Below are 16301 nucleotides of genomic sequence, written 5' to 3' on the forward strand. Positions count from 1 at the left end.
GTTGCCGACATAGTATGGTCGGATTTGAAGGTCGACAATTGTACCTACGACGAAAGTGCAAATTCATATGAACATAATAATTATTACAAAACAAGTATGCAATCCGAAATAAGGCTTACCTGGAACGAAAGTTTACAACGCGTTGAAGTATCTCTGTAGCTGGTTATAAGAATCATTCCAGTCTCCATAGATTCTTGCTATTGCCTTTTGCTTCGCTAGCCAAACCTTTTTGTAAGACACCTTATATCCGTATGCCGACTCCACAGATCCCTGCAACACCTTTATGCAAATGGTCGCGTCTGCCTGAACCATAGGGAATATGTGCTGGCATATGACATTTGAATCAAATTGAGCATAATATTGCGACGTCGTAGACGCCAAACAACTGTGAGGCCCTTGATATTTTCGAACTTCCCAAAATCTGGACGCCCTCGTCTTCGCAACTCTCACCATCCAGCAACATTGGTCACCAAAAAGTTTGCATCGACATACATACCGAGTATGATCTGACTCCACTACTTTGAATTCTACACTTCGACGGATGTTGTAGTTCTTAATGGCAAGCATTGCTGCATCTTTATTCAAGAATTTCAAGCCAACCTCTAGCTCCATTTCACCGGTCAAACCATAGTTACTGGGTATGTCCTTCGCATTTGTCGAGTTCATTGGACCAAGACTCAGGTGCAAGTAGTGGTCGGGGGTGCTGCTGGAAAGACCTCCAACCCTTGCGACATTTATCGATTCAACACGAGTTAGGATGACCCTTTCGCCCTCAAGCGGTTGTGTTTCCGGAACAACTTATGTTTCATCTCCGCTATCATCCTCAATCTCGTCTTCCTCAGAGGAGTTAGCCAACCCGTCGGCCATTCCTTCCGGATATGCGACATGGACAGTGGGGGAGGGACGTCGGTCAGGAATTTCTGCATTCTGGGCGGGGGCCACGAAGGCATTAAAGGACGGACTGCGAGCCCTACCAATCTCCAAAAAACGGAATGCCTTCACCAGCACCAGAATTTCGCATTTCCTCCACGTTATTCGAACTAGATGAGCTGCCCCCCACATCTTGGAGCTTCACACAGAGTTCCATCGAATAGATGCTTCCAATGCTACGATGATAAGAAAACATCATCGACACGTGCTGGTCAGATTTAATCTGTATTTTCTGATATGTAAACGAACTTGCTACTGCAACCGGTATCCTGTAAATCAGCGTACTGATCTCCTTTTTCCCAATCAACCCAGTGTTCATCAGAATCATATTTTTAAGTTGTTGCAGACATGATTGTAGGAGAATCATTATCCAAAGTGGGTCATCACACATAAAGGTCACTCCCTCAGCTGTATACGAAATTTCTCTGTTGGGATATATGACCACATAAATGTGTTCAGATGCCATTATCACACCAAAAAATTGGTGAAAGCAGCTTCTATGAAAATGGAATTTTCGGAGAGGAAGGAAAGGTAGAAGAAGTGAGAATTGGAAATGTGGCTTTAGTTATGTAGGAGAAGTGTTTTTATAGCCTAGACGTTGTTCCCATTCGTGTGCAGTACACACAGATTTGTCACATTTCATATGCGGTACAAGAGACATGGAGTGTCCAACTCACCTCCGCAGTGCTCCCATTTCGCGCCTGGCGCCCGTGAGTTGTTCCTCCCATTTCGCAGCTGCCACCAAGGAAATGGGCTGGTCATTTCGTGGGAGCTGAATCTGATATGGTTTGCCCATTTCGTGGGCACTTGGGGTGAAATGAACATTTCACGGACGCCGGTCAAGAAATGGAAGTGCGCATTTTCAAAAAATTTCCAACCATACGCATTTTAGGAATTAAAGAATTTTACATGCGCATTTAGGTAAAAAAAACCAAGTAGAAGAGTAGTTTAATAAAACATGATGTGTTATCCACTAAAATAGATAAATTGAGTTTTTCTTTTAATTTTTAGTATAAAAATAAAAAAAATCTGATAGTCAAATTTTATAATAGAATTTTTTAAATATATAAATTTGAGCGTTAAATTTATAACTTAAAAAAAATAAAAAAAAATTATATACACAAATTTGACCATTAAATTTTTGGTATAAACACAAATGTAATCTTCAAATTTTTTACCTCAAATCTAACTTTTAAATTTCTTCTAATTATCCTTTATAATTTGGTAATACACCTCTCGTTTTCATAAAACAACAAACCACACTATCTTCTCCAATATTAAGTATAAAAAACCACTATTCTCCAAAGATTTATCTACTATGTTCCTATCGTATATTATTTGTCATTTTTTGGGGTCTACCCTAACCTACCTTGTTTTGTTGAACACTTGAACCATTATCAAGTGTGGGGCAGGGCAGTTGATGCTATATATTGGTAGGGAAAAATATCAGGTCTAATGGCGTAGCACCATGCACATGTTATAGCAGCTACATATGTATACCTAACCACATTTTGGTTTAATCTACAACAATTATATTAAATGTATATTAAAATATAAAATATATATTAAAACAAATTAAACAATATATATTTATACGTAAATACATAATAACTTCTTTTGATTTATAAATATCATTTTTAAAGAATAAAGTATTATTTTTATTTTTAATATTTGGAGTAAATTTTATTTATATTTTTAATATTTAAATCATTCTATTTGTATCTCTAATATTTATAAAAGTGATTTAATATTATTCTGCCATTAATTATACGAACAAATCAAATTATATTTTTTAATTATTCTCACTTAGATGTATTCATTTTAAATTATATCTCACTTAAATGTGTTCGATTTTAATATTATACCCACTATTTGTGTTTAGGTTCAATTATGTCTCTAAAAAAGTGAAATATGTAAATATTAATCAGTTTCAACTTTTGATGAGTTATTTTTCGGAGTGAATCATCGATTCTGTCCCAGGTATTTATATTCTTATTTCAAGAAGAGATTTTCAAAACTCAAACTAAAATTCATGATGTGTAATTGACAACACAATAACATTAAATCACTTTTATAAACGTTAAAAATACAAATAAAACAATTTAAACATTAAAAATACAAATAAAATTTATCCCCAAACGTTAAAAACAAAAACGACACTTTATTTTATTTTTGAATCTCCAATTTGTCTCATGCTTACTAAGTAATAATTAACTTAGCTTTTGCCGGAACCTTTTTTCTTCCCCAGTTTCCTGATCTCTATCTTCATAATAAATTTCATCCTCATTATAACCTCACTTCAATAATATTAATGTTCCTCCTTCGATAATATGCTATGGAGTTAGCTAAAATTTGTGGCATACTGGCATATGTTACGAATAAAATATTTTTTTAAAAGTTTTTGATATATTAAATATCTTAGAAATATAATTTTTTTAAATTAGTCAAATATATTTTTATTATATATTTAAAATGTGTCTTTATATTACAATATTTTTTAGTCACAACAAAAAAAATAAGTTACCAAAAAAATATTGTAATACTTTAAATAAAATTAGTTTGCATTGAAAAAAAATAATTTGTGATATATTAAACACTGAAAAACTTAAAAATTTAATTTTAATTTGTTGAAATGTTAAATTATTAACAAAACCATGAAAGTAGTACTATGCAAGATAGAAACCAAGCATAATTCACAACCGATATGGTTGATGTTGATTAGTTGCGATGTCAGCTTAGCTTACATCAAGGTTTGAAAAATTCCATTGAAGTATGCTTAGCTTAATGGCTATTGACATTTGGCTCAATATGTTTTTTAATCCATATATAAAACCAGCATTTTCTTTTTCTAACGCCGGGTATATTATCATTATTCCCTGACCACTGATTTATAAATGGCGAATACAATACATGGTCAATTTTAGAATCTGTATCAATCACAAATTTCAAGCGAAAAAGCCAATTCATGCAACGTAACATTCCCAAATTTCAAAGAATGAAAATGACTAGAATTAAAAATAACATATTAAAGGATGCAAAGTGGTAAGAGAGCGACTTTAGAGAAAGCACACATCGTGTATGTGCTGTTGGAATATGGTAATATACAAATATATAAAGGCATTTAAATTTTTAGACCAACATTTTTATTAAAATTTAGTTAATATTTAATTATTAAAAAAATATAATTTTATATTATTAAATATAATTTTATATTATTAAAAATTATTAATAATAATTAATTAATAATTACAAATCATAAAATATACTAATTCCTAATATTATTATTATACAATTACAATCATAACTAAGAACTCAGTGCCTTTTTAGACTTGCTTCCGTTTCGTCTAAACGCATTGCATTTGTCTTTTAATTTTGGGTCCAGAGTTTAGGAGTGACAATATGTATTCTACTTGTGAGTATTTAATCCCATCTTACTCGCTTAAGTAGAATTACCAATTTAATTCACAACGGATGGGATGGGATGCGGGTAGGATTCTCGTACGGATTGTGTAAGATGCGGGTTGATCTTTAATATTACTCGATTAATCCGTACTCGATATATATTTATATTATATATTTATATAAAAATATATTTTAAGTGGATGTTGAATCAAAAACCTCTCACTAAATGCAAAAGATCTTTAGCCACTAAAAAAAATTACTAATTGATAATTTAATATTTTTTTTACATAAAAATCAGTTCTATTTTAAATTATCATCAAGTTATATAATAATGTAGTATATTTTTTGTAACCCGCGGATAGGATCGAGTACCCGCAGATTAAGAGCGAGTAGGATTAGGGTTGGGATATTCTCAACCTGCAGGTAAGATAGAGTTGAGTTTATATAAAAATCTCAACCCGCGAATAGAGTTAGGGTTGGATCCAAACCATATCTTATTCTACTCATTGCTACCCCTATACGAGTCCCACTTAAGTGGAACCCAATAAATTTAATATAATTTTTTTAAAAATAAAATAAAATACAAACTTTTTCAATAATGAAGGTTATTAATATAATACGAGAAAAAAATACTCATAAATAAAAAGATAAAAATTAAAATAAAAAATAAAAAGATAAATTAAAAATAAATATAAAAAGAATTATTCAATTTTTTATTAAAAATTTTTATACAATAAAAAAATGACAAATTTAATCTATCTTGTTCACACTAAAAATTAAATTAAAAAAATCACTCAATTTTCTATTTAATTATCTAATATACCAAGAGAGATACTTATTCAATTTTATTTGTCCGTATATGATTTTATCATAGATGGTTACAATAGTTTAAAAAAATTTTTACAATCTCTTATTAAGTTAAAATAAAAAAATCTTAATAATTAAATAAATAAAATTAAAATATATAAAATTAAATTTAACATTCTAATTTTAAAAATATAAACCAATAATTATTTAAATAATATTTAAATTCTTCGTATTACAAACATTTAAAATATGAAGACCACTTTAATAAAGACACTACAAATATCTTTTTTTAAAGAAGTTTACATGTGTTATGTTATTATTAGACATTTTTATTAAACTAGTTAATAATTTATTTTTTAATAAATTATTAGAACAAAATCAGTTTATTATAGCAACAATAATAAACTCAATTGTCTGCATTATAATTATTAGATCCGGTTATCCGACCGAAATTACACAATTTAAACTGAATATCTTTAAATTCTTTGATAAAGAGACAAATATATCTCTGACTTTTTGTTTTACGAATATTTAAATTCCTAAAAATTAAAAAATACAGTTAGATTCCTAAAAAATTAAATTTATTGTTATTGTTATAAAAAAAATCAATTTTATTCTAATTTATTAAAAAATTTAAAATAATCGATTCATTAATACGTCCAATAATAATACTACACGTAAACATCTTTACAAAAACATGTTTTACGCGTCTTTATGAAACATATCTTTAAAATATTTATTGGATATGCAATTGAAAAAAATAGAATTGGATAATATATTGTTATGTTACCGTGGATGCAGCAGCTCATTGAATTTGTTTGGATCTACGGTGTCGTCTACGGAAAAAACTCGTACAAGTCTCTGCTATAGCATTGAGCTGAGCACAAAGTATCGAATTCCAAACACCACCAATATATATATATATATATATATGTATGAAAATTTCTATTCAAGTGTAATTGATTTTATTTTATTACATAATCACATTCTTATTATGATTATATCTACTGTTTTTTACAATAACTGTGAATCCCGAATGGAAAGTTGTTTTCACTTTTGTATAGTCTATATATATATATATATATACTTAATAGTACTTATTAGGGTTGAATAGTGTGTATATATATGTACCAAATAATACAAAACTTGAAGCCTATAGGGGAATATTAAACTTGTGGAGTAAAACAAAAACATGGAACAAAAATAGTTTAAGAACATAACAGAACAAGGCACAAATTGACTTTTTAATATTTGTATGTATTTTACACAGTTATATAATTAGATCCGTTTTTTTAGATGATTATTCACGCAGTTAATGTTAAAAATAATTATTTTTACTGATATGATTTTATTTAATTAAATAACATATAAAATTACTTTATAATAACAGTATATTAAAATTAAATTCATAAATTAATTAATTTTAAGATAGTTGGATTTGGCACATGTTGTCAAGATCTATCTCATCCAATCCCTAGTTTTATTTATTAATTATTTATATTAGTAACCGTATAATATATATTAAAAAAGAAATAAATAAAAGAAGGCATGCAAAGCCAAGGGAGTCGTGGTGTACGCAGAAGACAAAAGATTATGGTTTTGGTTTGATCCCGTGATGAGTGGTGACTTATACCCGTGACATTGTTGAAAGTGTGGCTAAATGCGAAAAAGAGATCATGTATTATCTCACTGTTATGTTTCTATTTATATATTAATTATATCTTATTAATTACAACGGGATATATATTTATTACCAATTTAATAAATTTAATTTTAAAACATGTCCAGCTCTTATTAATACAATGTCAATACAAAAATAATTAATCAATAATTTTTATTTTTATTTTATACTGAAATGACACACGTGATTTGAATAGACGGATAACTGGCCACCACGCCGTATGACAACCATAGCTATTCAGAGGGTCAATGGCGTATGTGCCAAATAGATTCTCTCAAATTTTTTTTTTATTTTTTGATAAAGTATGATTTATTATTATTATACAAGATAATATTTTATTAAATAATTAAAAAAATTAAAAAGATTCACTCTTATCTGAGACTATTTTGTATTTGTCAAATATTATTTTTTTTTAAATCTAATAAAAATTAAACTACTATAAATTTTTGGTTATAGACATTTTAATATTCTATTATATTAAATTTTGATATTATATCCTGTTATTATTTTTTTGTTAAATTTTAAGTTAATAAAAAAATAAAAAATAATTATATTTTTAACTGTAAGTATTATTCTTTTCTTCCTAAAATAGTGGATGTCACTGTGAATTACAATAAGATGGATATTTTAATAAAGATTTTATATTTGTCATCATGTAAAAATATTTTATTTAAATTATTAGATAATAGATTATAAGACTTGATTTTCATATGGTATAAAAATATTATCTTTATTTAAAATGTGACAAAATAAATAAGTCACTCTTTTTAAATTAAAATCATCATAAAAAGATATTTTTGACATTTTTATTGGAATAATTGTCTTACAATAAAATTATAATTATAAATATGCTTTTTGATGATATAATATGGCTCAATACAGATTTTATTGTTCACTCAAAAGATGATTCATTCATTTTTTTTTATTTGATAAGTAAAACTAAATTTAATTAAACACTGAAACTTTTTTTATATTATATGTTTATTTATCAATTATACTATTTTATTAAAAATTTTTTTCTTTATTTCATCAAAGAAATTGCTTTTTATAATACAATATTGTAAAACTGGAGGTCAATACGGTAAATGCCCTGTTGTTATAATTATTGGATGTGCGTTTGAGTTTTAAAGTGACAAAAACAAAAGAATACAGACACTGAGACACAATGATATAGGTACAATTTATTTGTTTAAAGTAAGAGTGGTCAAGGATTGGATGAGATCAAATATGATGAAAATTTTAATTTGATCTGTATTGAAATTATTGAATTGAGTTCGATATCCGCAATTTTTTTTTTGTCTTGGGTATCACTATCAGATAATTTTAAAAGAACATTAAAAATTCAAAAAATAAAAAATTTAAAAAATTCAAAAAATTAATTAATCAATTAGAATTTAAAAGAAAAATTTAATATCTAACGATAATATCAAATTAAATTAACCAAAACCAAAATCTAAAACAAAAATAGAGAAAAACAATTAACTAGAACTAAAATAGGACCGAATGAGAAGTAAAATTGTAGAAGTAGAACGCTAGAAAAGAGGTGTAAATAGTCTGGCTCAGGCCTGCCAGTGCAAAGGATGGGCAGCAGTAGTGGGTCACTTATGAGAAGTGAGAAGAGGAAATAAAATAGTTCAAAGCAATAATTTCATTAAAATCAAATTTTATTCTATAAAAATAAAATAGTTCAATATCATATTTTTAAAGAAAACATTAGGAGACTAATATTTTAGATAAATGTAAAGACTTGACCAGTATTGATTTAAGAATGAGATAAAAATAAAAAATATATTAATTATTTAATATTTTTATTTCAAACTAAAAGAATTTGATCCTAATATAATTTAGTTTTATGCAAATAATAACAACAAATACCGTGGTTAGATAATTTTAAATATGAAAAAGTACAAAAAACCTATATTAATATAGAGTTTAATTTTAGTGTATATGTGATATAAAATATTTTATTTATTTATTTAATTATATTTATTTTTTTAAATAATTATTCACATATTTAATATAAAAAATAATTATTTTATACTGTGAATACATCACAACTAAATTTGATACAGCCGACTAAAAGTATTTGAGTATTGCTAGGGAGCCAATGGTTTTGGCTAAATATTTGGTCGATGAATAAGCTAATTTTGGGTTCACCAAGAATCGAACTCTTGACCTTTCGGATCTAGAACTCTAATATCATGTCATGAAATCACTCATCTCAAAAGCGTAACCTGATAGAACAATGTAACACTAATGGTCATATCTCTGATACTTTCTAAACCTCCATTGTACACATTGTACGCTTAGGCCTATACTTACTCAAAGTATTTTAGACATTCTCATATATTTAGACCAAGAAAACACAGAATCGTTAATAAGCCGAAAAAATTATTTGCTTCATTATTGTTGCGGCAAAGAGCAGTTACACCCGAAGAAAAGAAAAAGGAATTTGCTTGTCGCCATCTTATTGGAAGGGAAAGATAAAGACAGATTCCAATATAATGGCTTCTGATTGGAAATGGAATTGGAATGCAGAATACGAAGCCCTGTTTTGATTTTTGAACATTTGAGAAATTGGTCAAAATAAAGTCCTGGAATAATTATAGATAATGATGGGTGGGGGTATCCTTAACATGGTTACAAATAATTAAAGTTATTTATGCCTAAACAATTAATTAAGCATGTGAAGATTTAAAAGAAAGGGCACTTTATAAATAAACAAATACAATAAAAATGGGGCCAAATATATAAATTTTGATGGTGTGTTGAAATGAATTAATACTTCACTATATATAGAAGATTTAAAATTACCTGTAAAAACAATTGATGACTAAGATTAGGAGCATTCCTTGCCAACCACTTGTATGTAGCATTCTTTTCACATGATTTGTTGTTTCTAATATTTTTATTTGAAGTTTGAACAGGTCAAGGCAATGCATGATCAAAAGTTCATGTCAAACAACAATAGATACATAAATCCAGATTGTGAGAGTTATGAATTAAAATGTTAAATCAGTTATGGGTAGGAGGAGCACCTGAAAGATTTGCTCGTCGTCCTAAAGCAGGGCTTCAAGTTCTTGGTTCAACCAAAGATAAGCCTCCCCCTGGTTCTTGGTCACAAATTTCACCTTCAGTCTTCCATCTTCGCGGAGAAAATTTTTTCAGGCATGTTAACAAATTGAATGTTGGACTTAACCTAACAACATAAACTTTTATAATAAGTAGTTTTATGATATGGTATCAGAAAATTTATAAAAAAAAAATTAGAGTAATATTTGAATATGGCAATAATTAATTAAGAATTATATATGCAGAAATAAGGAGAAATGTCCTGCTCCAGATTTCAGCCCTTATGTACCAATGGGTGTAGATTTATTTTTGTGTCCAAGGAAGGTAAATCACATTGCTCAACATCTTGAACTTCCCTTTGTAAAAGAACATCAGAATGTACCTTCTCTCCTTATTGTTAATATACAGGTTTACTCTCCATCTCAAGCTATATACATTTACTTCATTCTTTGCATTTTGATCAAAATTATTAATAATAACGAGCCTTAAAGTGTTCTATTTTATTTTTATCTTTAATTTATCTTTTTCAGTTGCCAACATACACACCATCCATGTTTCTTAATGATGGTGATGGAGAAGGAATGAGCCTTGTATTATATTTTAAATTGTCCGAAAATTTCGACACTCAGATTTCTCCACACTTTAAGGAGAGCATCCGGGTATTATATTATTGTCTCTTATACATGCTTCATCTTTTGAATTTTCAGAGTATTTATTTGTTTGCAAAATTTATAGTATTAAGTATACTATTAATATAACATTATTTTTGTATTAAGAAAGCAATGGTTGTTTTTGTAGAAATTGGTGAATGATGATATGGACAAGGTGCAAGGGTTTACGAAAGACAACTTGGTTCCATTTAGGGAGAGGCTAAAAATTTTGGCTGGGGTGGTTAATCCAGACGATCTTACTCTTACTGCTGCTGAGAAGAAGTGTATAGATGCCTACAATGGCAAGCCAGTGCTTTCACGCCCTCATCACAATTTCTTTAAGGTATAGCAAAATTAATTACTATTTATTATTATAAAATATTATTTTCGTCTTTTAACGACTAAGCCAAATCATCATTTGGTTTTTAACATTTTAAACATCTTATTTCTATCTTAACAAGTTTTAGACGAGTTTAATATGTACACATTGTACACATTGTATAAAGCAAGTAATGTAAATGTTAACAACATCATTAGTTAAATCATATCTTCTTATTCTTGCATTTTAACTAAATATAACCAAAACTTTTTTATAACATTTTTTCTTCTTGTTCTCTTTCTTGTATAAAATTTTAAATATTAACAATCAATTATCAACGCCCTAAAATAAAATGAAAAACTTTTATATTAGAGATTATTGATGAATCGATTTTACTTACGTATTAAAATTAAATATTATTAATTTTTTAATATACTAATTTTTCATGTTAAATTTAACAACGGATAACATTGATTCACATTTAAAATTTTTTGAAATTAAAATAGGACATTGAAAATATTAAAAAATAAATTAAAATTTGACCAAATCTTAAAAATTTAAATAATAACTCACCCTTTTGCTATTCTTCAAAATAGTTAGGTCGATAAAACTATTCAAAATATTTAATTGTTTAGTAATTTTGTCGAATTAATCTAATCTATAATAATAAGTGTCGAGTCAATTTAGAAGTACCGACGCTTTTAAATCTATTATGATAAAAATAATTTGTAATTTACTCTTGTATAGTTTTTGCATGTAGGCAGTGCATTCTCTCTCAATAATCCACACTTCTATAGTTTTATAATAACTTCAATTTGTTGAAATATTATAGTACAAAGCATTTACTTTAGTAGCATAGGTGAACCTCAATTTAAAATAGTAAATTGCTAATGGGCATGCATCACATTCTTGTAAATTTTAATTAATATATATATATATTGTTTTGTTTTTAAATTGTGCAGGGACCTAATTATCTAGAAATTGATCTGGATATACATCGCTTTAGCTATGTATGTAGGAAAGGGCTTCTTGCAATTCGAGACCATTCAAAAAATGTAATACTCGATGTAGGTTTAACTATTGAGGTATATATATTACGACCTTGACACTACTCCTGAATAATTTTGTGCATGGCAAATGCTCACTTTTTAATACCTTTATTATTATTATTATTATTATTATTATTATTATTATTATTATTATTATTATTCCACAGGCACATAAACAGGAGGAACTTCCAGAGCAAGTGTTGTGCAGCTTACGCTTGAATAAGATTGATTTTGCTAACCATGGCCAAATTCCTACCATTGTAGCTAAGAATGGAAATTGATTTACGCAGGCATGGTCAAAAAAGGTTAGAATAACGTGTGAATTTGGTGCTAGATCGGTTCACTTAACAACTGAAGGGAAAAAAAAAAGAGAAAAAATAAATAAAAAAAAGGACAGAAAAAGGACGAAGCAAAGCTAATTTCTTCCACAAGTTTGAATTTTGTTTATACAAATATCTTGTTATGTAATTATGGTATTAAAATTTTAAATGTATAAATGTGTATTTTTTGGAGTAGACGTGTTATTGCTCCCATAATGTGTTTCAAAAATATTAGTGTTTTATATATTTTAATTATTGATTTTAATTTATTGCAAATTAACGTTAAAACAACTAAAATATTAATATTTCTGTAATACTTGAAAACCTTACAGAAGTCCCAACGTTTTCCTCACATTCCTGAGCATAACAATATTGGAAAGCAAGGAATAATAATATGAAATGATCAACAACACCATATTTACTGGTGCGAAATGATTGGGAAAGTATAGAGAGCCAATGAAATATTTGTATAACGTGCATAATGGAGGTTTAGGGAGTATTAAAGATATAATTATTAGTATTTTTTTTTTTATTAGTGTAAGCTTCTGGGATGAGTAGTATCATGACATGATATTAAAGATTTAGATCCAAAAGATCAAGAATTCGATCTTTGGTGAACCCCAAAATTAGTTTAAATTTTTGGGATGAGTAGTTTTATGATATGAGATGTTTATTATTCCTAGTATTCAGATAGTTATTCTGAATATTATGGGTGATGTTCATTTTCTAACTCATATAGTTCATTGTACACATTGTACAAATAAGCCATTGACTCCCTAGCAGTACTCGAAATCATTACATTGAATTTTTTGTTAGGCCTAACCGAGTTGCAAAGGCCCAAAACACAATATGGCCCGGGCTTTCGTTGACGAATCAATCGGTGCCAGTCCAAAATACATTTTCCGAAAATTCATCAAATACAAACAAAATTAATAGTTAATTTTCTAATCAGGGATGCCAGATTTTTTGTTTTCGGTCAAACAAAGTGCTAGATATCTCAATTCTGTATTCAGCATTTTGGTTGGAATTGGATTTGTAGTTCATGAACCTTCCTCATACGCTGAAATATAAGCACAAAACTCCAAAATCATCAAGACCTTTTCTCATTTTCCATCGCCTTTAAATAATAGCCACAGACACAATCAATATATGTTCAACATGACATGGCGGTTGCATACTTGCATTGCCACCCTACCACATCAGAAAAATACAAGGAAGTGCCCTATTATATAATTAATTAATTATTTTATGTAAAAACAACATTAATATAAATTTAATTTTAATATACTCTCAGTAAAAAGTAATTTTACACATACATTTAATTACGTAAAAATAACTACTTTATATATTAATCATGTGAATAATTATTCAAAAAATGAATGTAATTGTAAGATTATGTATAATGTTTTAGAGTATATCAAAAATAAATTCTAATAATTTTTAATTATTAAATTTATATAAAATATTTAAATTAAAAGAGAAATTGTTGGGAAATGGGAAAATTAAAGGGCCCACACGCTTTAGAAAAACCCAAGCCGAATTTGTCACGTGAGAGTTACATGTGTGTCCAAACTCACCTATAATATGCCTCGAATCTTCATTCTTCATTCTCTTTTGTTGATGCATGCATGCATATATTTGTGGTATATATATGTCGAAAGCATAAATAATAATAATATTATTACTTGGACCAAATTAAAGTTGTTGATTCAATTGTGAATCAATGGCAAGATTGTTGCGCACTAGTACTAATTATTATAGGCCTATTCGATTTCTTCATTCTTCTTCTTCTTCTTCTTCTTCCTGCTTTGTCAAATGTGTGAGCACGCACCAAAGCAGCAAGGCCACTTCATTGAACAGCAACAATGGAGATAATAAGGGACAAAGAAAACCAGTGGTGGCTGTGAAGGCGCCATCCGTGGCTGCCAAAATCAATAAGCCATGGAATAATATTTTACACCCCGAGATGCTCATTGAAAGGGTAATAATTCTGTACTTAACATAATATAAAGGAATTAATATAATAATTAAGAATATATAATCTTAGGTTTCTTCACTACTTGTGGTTGCAGGCAATAATTGATTGCAGATTTTTTACACTGCTTGCCGTAGCAGGATCTTTACTTGGCTCGGTACTCTGCTTTGTTGAGGTAATAACAATAATAATATTATTTAATTTATTTTTCTTTCTTTTTTTTTATGTAATAATAACATCTGGGTTCGTTGGTATTAATTAATTTAATGAAGGGGTGTGTTCTTGTTGTGGAGTGTTACGGCCATTATTTCCATACTTTGGGTCAAAGGCTAGATCAGCATCACCTCGTTCAACTACTTATTGAAGCCATAGGTTTGTTTCACAAATTACAATCAACAAATATATATGAATAAGACTTGTATATACGGTAAAAATTTATGTGCAGTCAATTTTGCGTAAAGTTAATAATTAAAAGTAGTTAAATAATTTGACTAATTTGACTAAATTTTTATCTAACGACTCTTAACTATTAACTTCACGTAAAATTAACTACATCTGAATTTCTAGTTGTATGTATTTAAATTTATACTCTTTTTTCTTTAGACATGTTCCTTGTAGGAACTGCCTTGCTGGTTTTTGGGGCGGGTTTATACACAATGTTCGTGGGGTCAAGGACTACTAATAATAATAATAAGAAGAAGAAAGAAAAAGATGCAACATCCATGCATAGTGAATCAAACATACTTGATCTCTTCTATACAAAGGTACCACAAATTAAATAACTTTAATGATTATCATTATTATGAAATGAATAAATATACGGTGGAATCTCAGTTAACTTCATGTGAAGTTGATAGTTGAGAGCCTATAAATATCAAATTATTTAACAACTCTCAACTATCAAATTTATTTGATCAGATAGGTGGTGGTCCTGGGTGGGCAGGGATGCAATCAGTTGAGGAAGCAAAATCGAAAATAGGGCATGCGGTGATGATGATTGTTCAAGTGGGAATATTAGAAAAGTTGAAGGATATTCCCTTAGTCACTGCCATTGATCTCGCTTCTTTTGCTGCGGTTCTGTTAACTTCCTCTGCCTCCATTTTTGTCCTCTCTAAGCTTTATTCCTAGACGTTATATTCTTGACTGGAATAATAATTAATATTCCAACCTTATACGTTCATATTTCATGATATTTCTTTTGTAATAATCCAAATGCGCAAAAGCTTCGTCAAGCTCAATTCATTCTTTGTACCTTCATAAATTATAGTCTCTTTTTTTGTTTTTAACACTTTCTTCTATTAGATGATATTCATGAATGACGATTGTGATGATAGTGATACCGTTTACTATTATATTGTTTAGCTGAGTCTTCCTTTTTCGTCTAATTTTCTTGCTTATTGGTGTAGAAGTTATCAATAATAAAATATTAGTAAATGGCTCGAATAAAATTAAGGGGAGTGCTAGGGAACAATAAAAATTTTGAACAACATGAACAACTATCAATAAAATGAAAATACACTACATCCTAATGTAATGCTACTAATTGAATTTACTCTTTTAACCCTATTAATTCACATTGTTTACACATTGTTCAAAAATCTTGTTGGTTACCTATACTTTTCCTAAAATTAATTCTAGATTTTGGAAAACTTTCTTAGATTGATTTATGTAGTGAGATTTTTAAATTTAATGGTTATATTGATGGAATTCATCGCATATAAATAAAGGACTTAAATAAGGTATAATTAAAAGTCTTCTCAAAATATATTATTTTGATTAAGGTTCTGAAAATTGAATGTGTCTTTGAATCGGCGATAGAGTTAAAAATTTTAAGGTTTAAAAGTTTTGATAGGAGCACGTGTATATTGTGTAGTTATGATCAGCTGCAATTAGTTAGTATCAGTTGCAATTAGTTAGTGTAGTTAGTGTTTCAGTTAGTCAGTTACTTCTAGCTAACTAGCTGTTACTGAAGCTTCTAGAAGAACCACCCCCAGCTACAAATAGCTGCTGCACTTCCCTTGTATCTCAACTCTTGATTTGATTGATCACTCTGTTCAATAATAGAACCTTCTTCTCTCTATCTCTCACTCTTCACC

The 16301-nt window shown here is 28.5% G+C and overlaps 2 protein-coding genes across 2 annotated transcripts; both read left to right on the forward strand.

The window, feature by feature from the left end:
• The first annotated feature begins 9690 nt into the window (after nt 1–9690).
• Nucleotides 9691–12422, forward strand: LOC112734130 (protein ENHANCED DISEASE RESISTANCE 2). The gene is made up of 6 exons (XM_025783341.3): nt 9691–9988; nt 10138–10300; nt 10423–10551; nt 10691–10885; nt 11824–11946; nt 12078–12422. Exons 1-6 carry the CDS (start codon nt 9828–9830, stop codon nt 12189–12191), a joined length of 885 nt encoding a protein of 294 aa, XP_025639126.1. The 5' UTR covers nt 9691–9827; the 3' UTR covers nt 12192–12422.
• A 1401-nt stretch (nt 12423–13823) lies between these two features.
• LOC112736078 (uncharacterized) lies at nt 13824–15443 on the forward strand. Its single transcript, XM_025785432.2, has 5 exons — nt 13824–14211; nt 14303–14380; nt 14478–14577; nt 14809–14969; nt 15124–15443. Exons 1-5 carry the CDS (start codon nt 13954–13956, stop codon nt 15331–15333), a joined length of 807 nt encoding a protein of 268 aa, XP_025641217.1. The 5' UTR covers nt 13824–13953; the 3' UTR covers nt 15334–15443.
• Nucleotides 15444–16301: the final 858 nt, after the last annotated feature.

The sequence above is a fragment of the Arachis hypogaea genome, chromosome 3 (assembly GCF_003086295.3).
Source record: "Arachis hypogaea cultivar Tifrunner chromosome 3, arahy.Tifrunner.gnm2.J5K5, whole genome shotgun sequence".
Taxonomy (NCBI): Eukaryota; Viridiplantae; Streptophyta; class Magnoliopsida; order Fabales; family Fabaceae; genus Arachis; species Arachis hypogaea.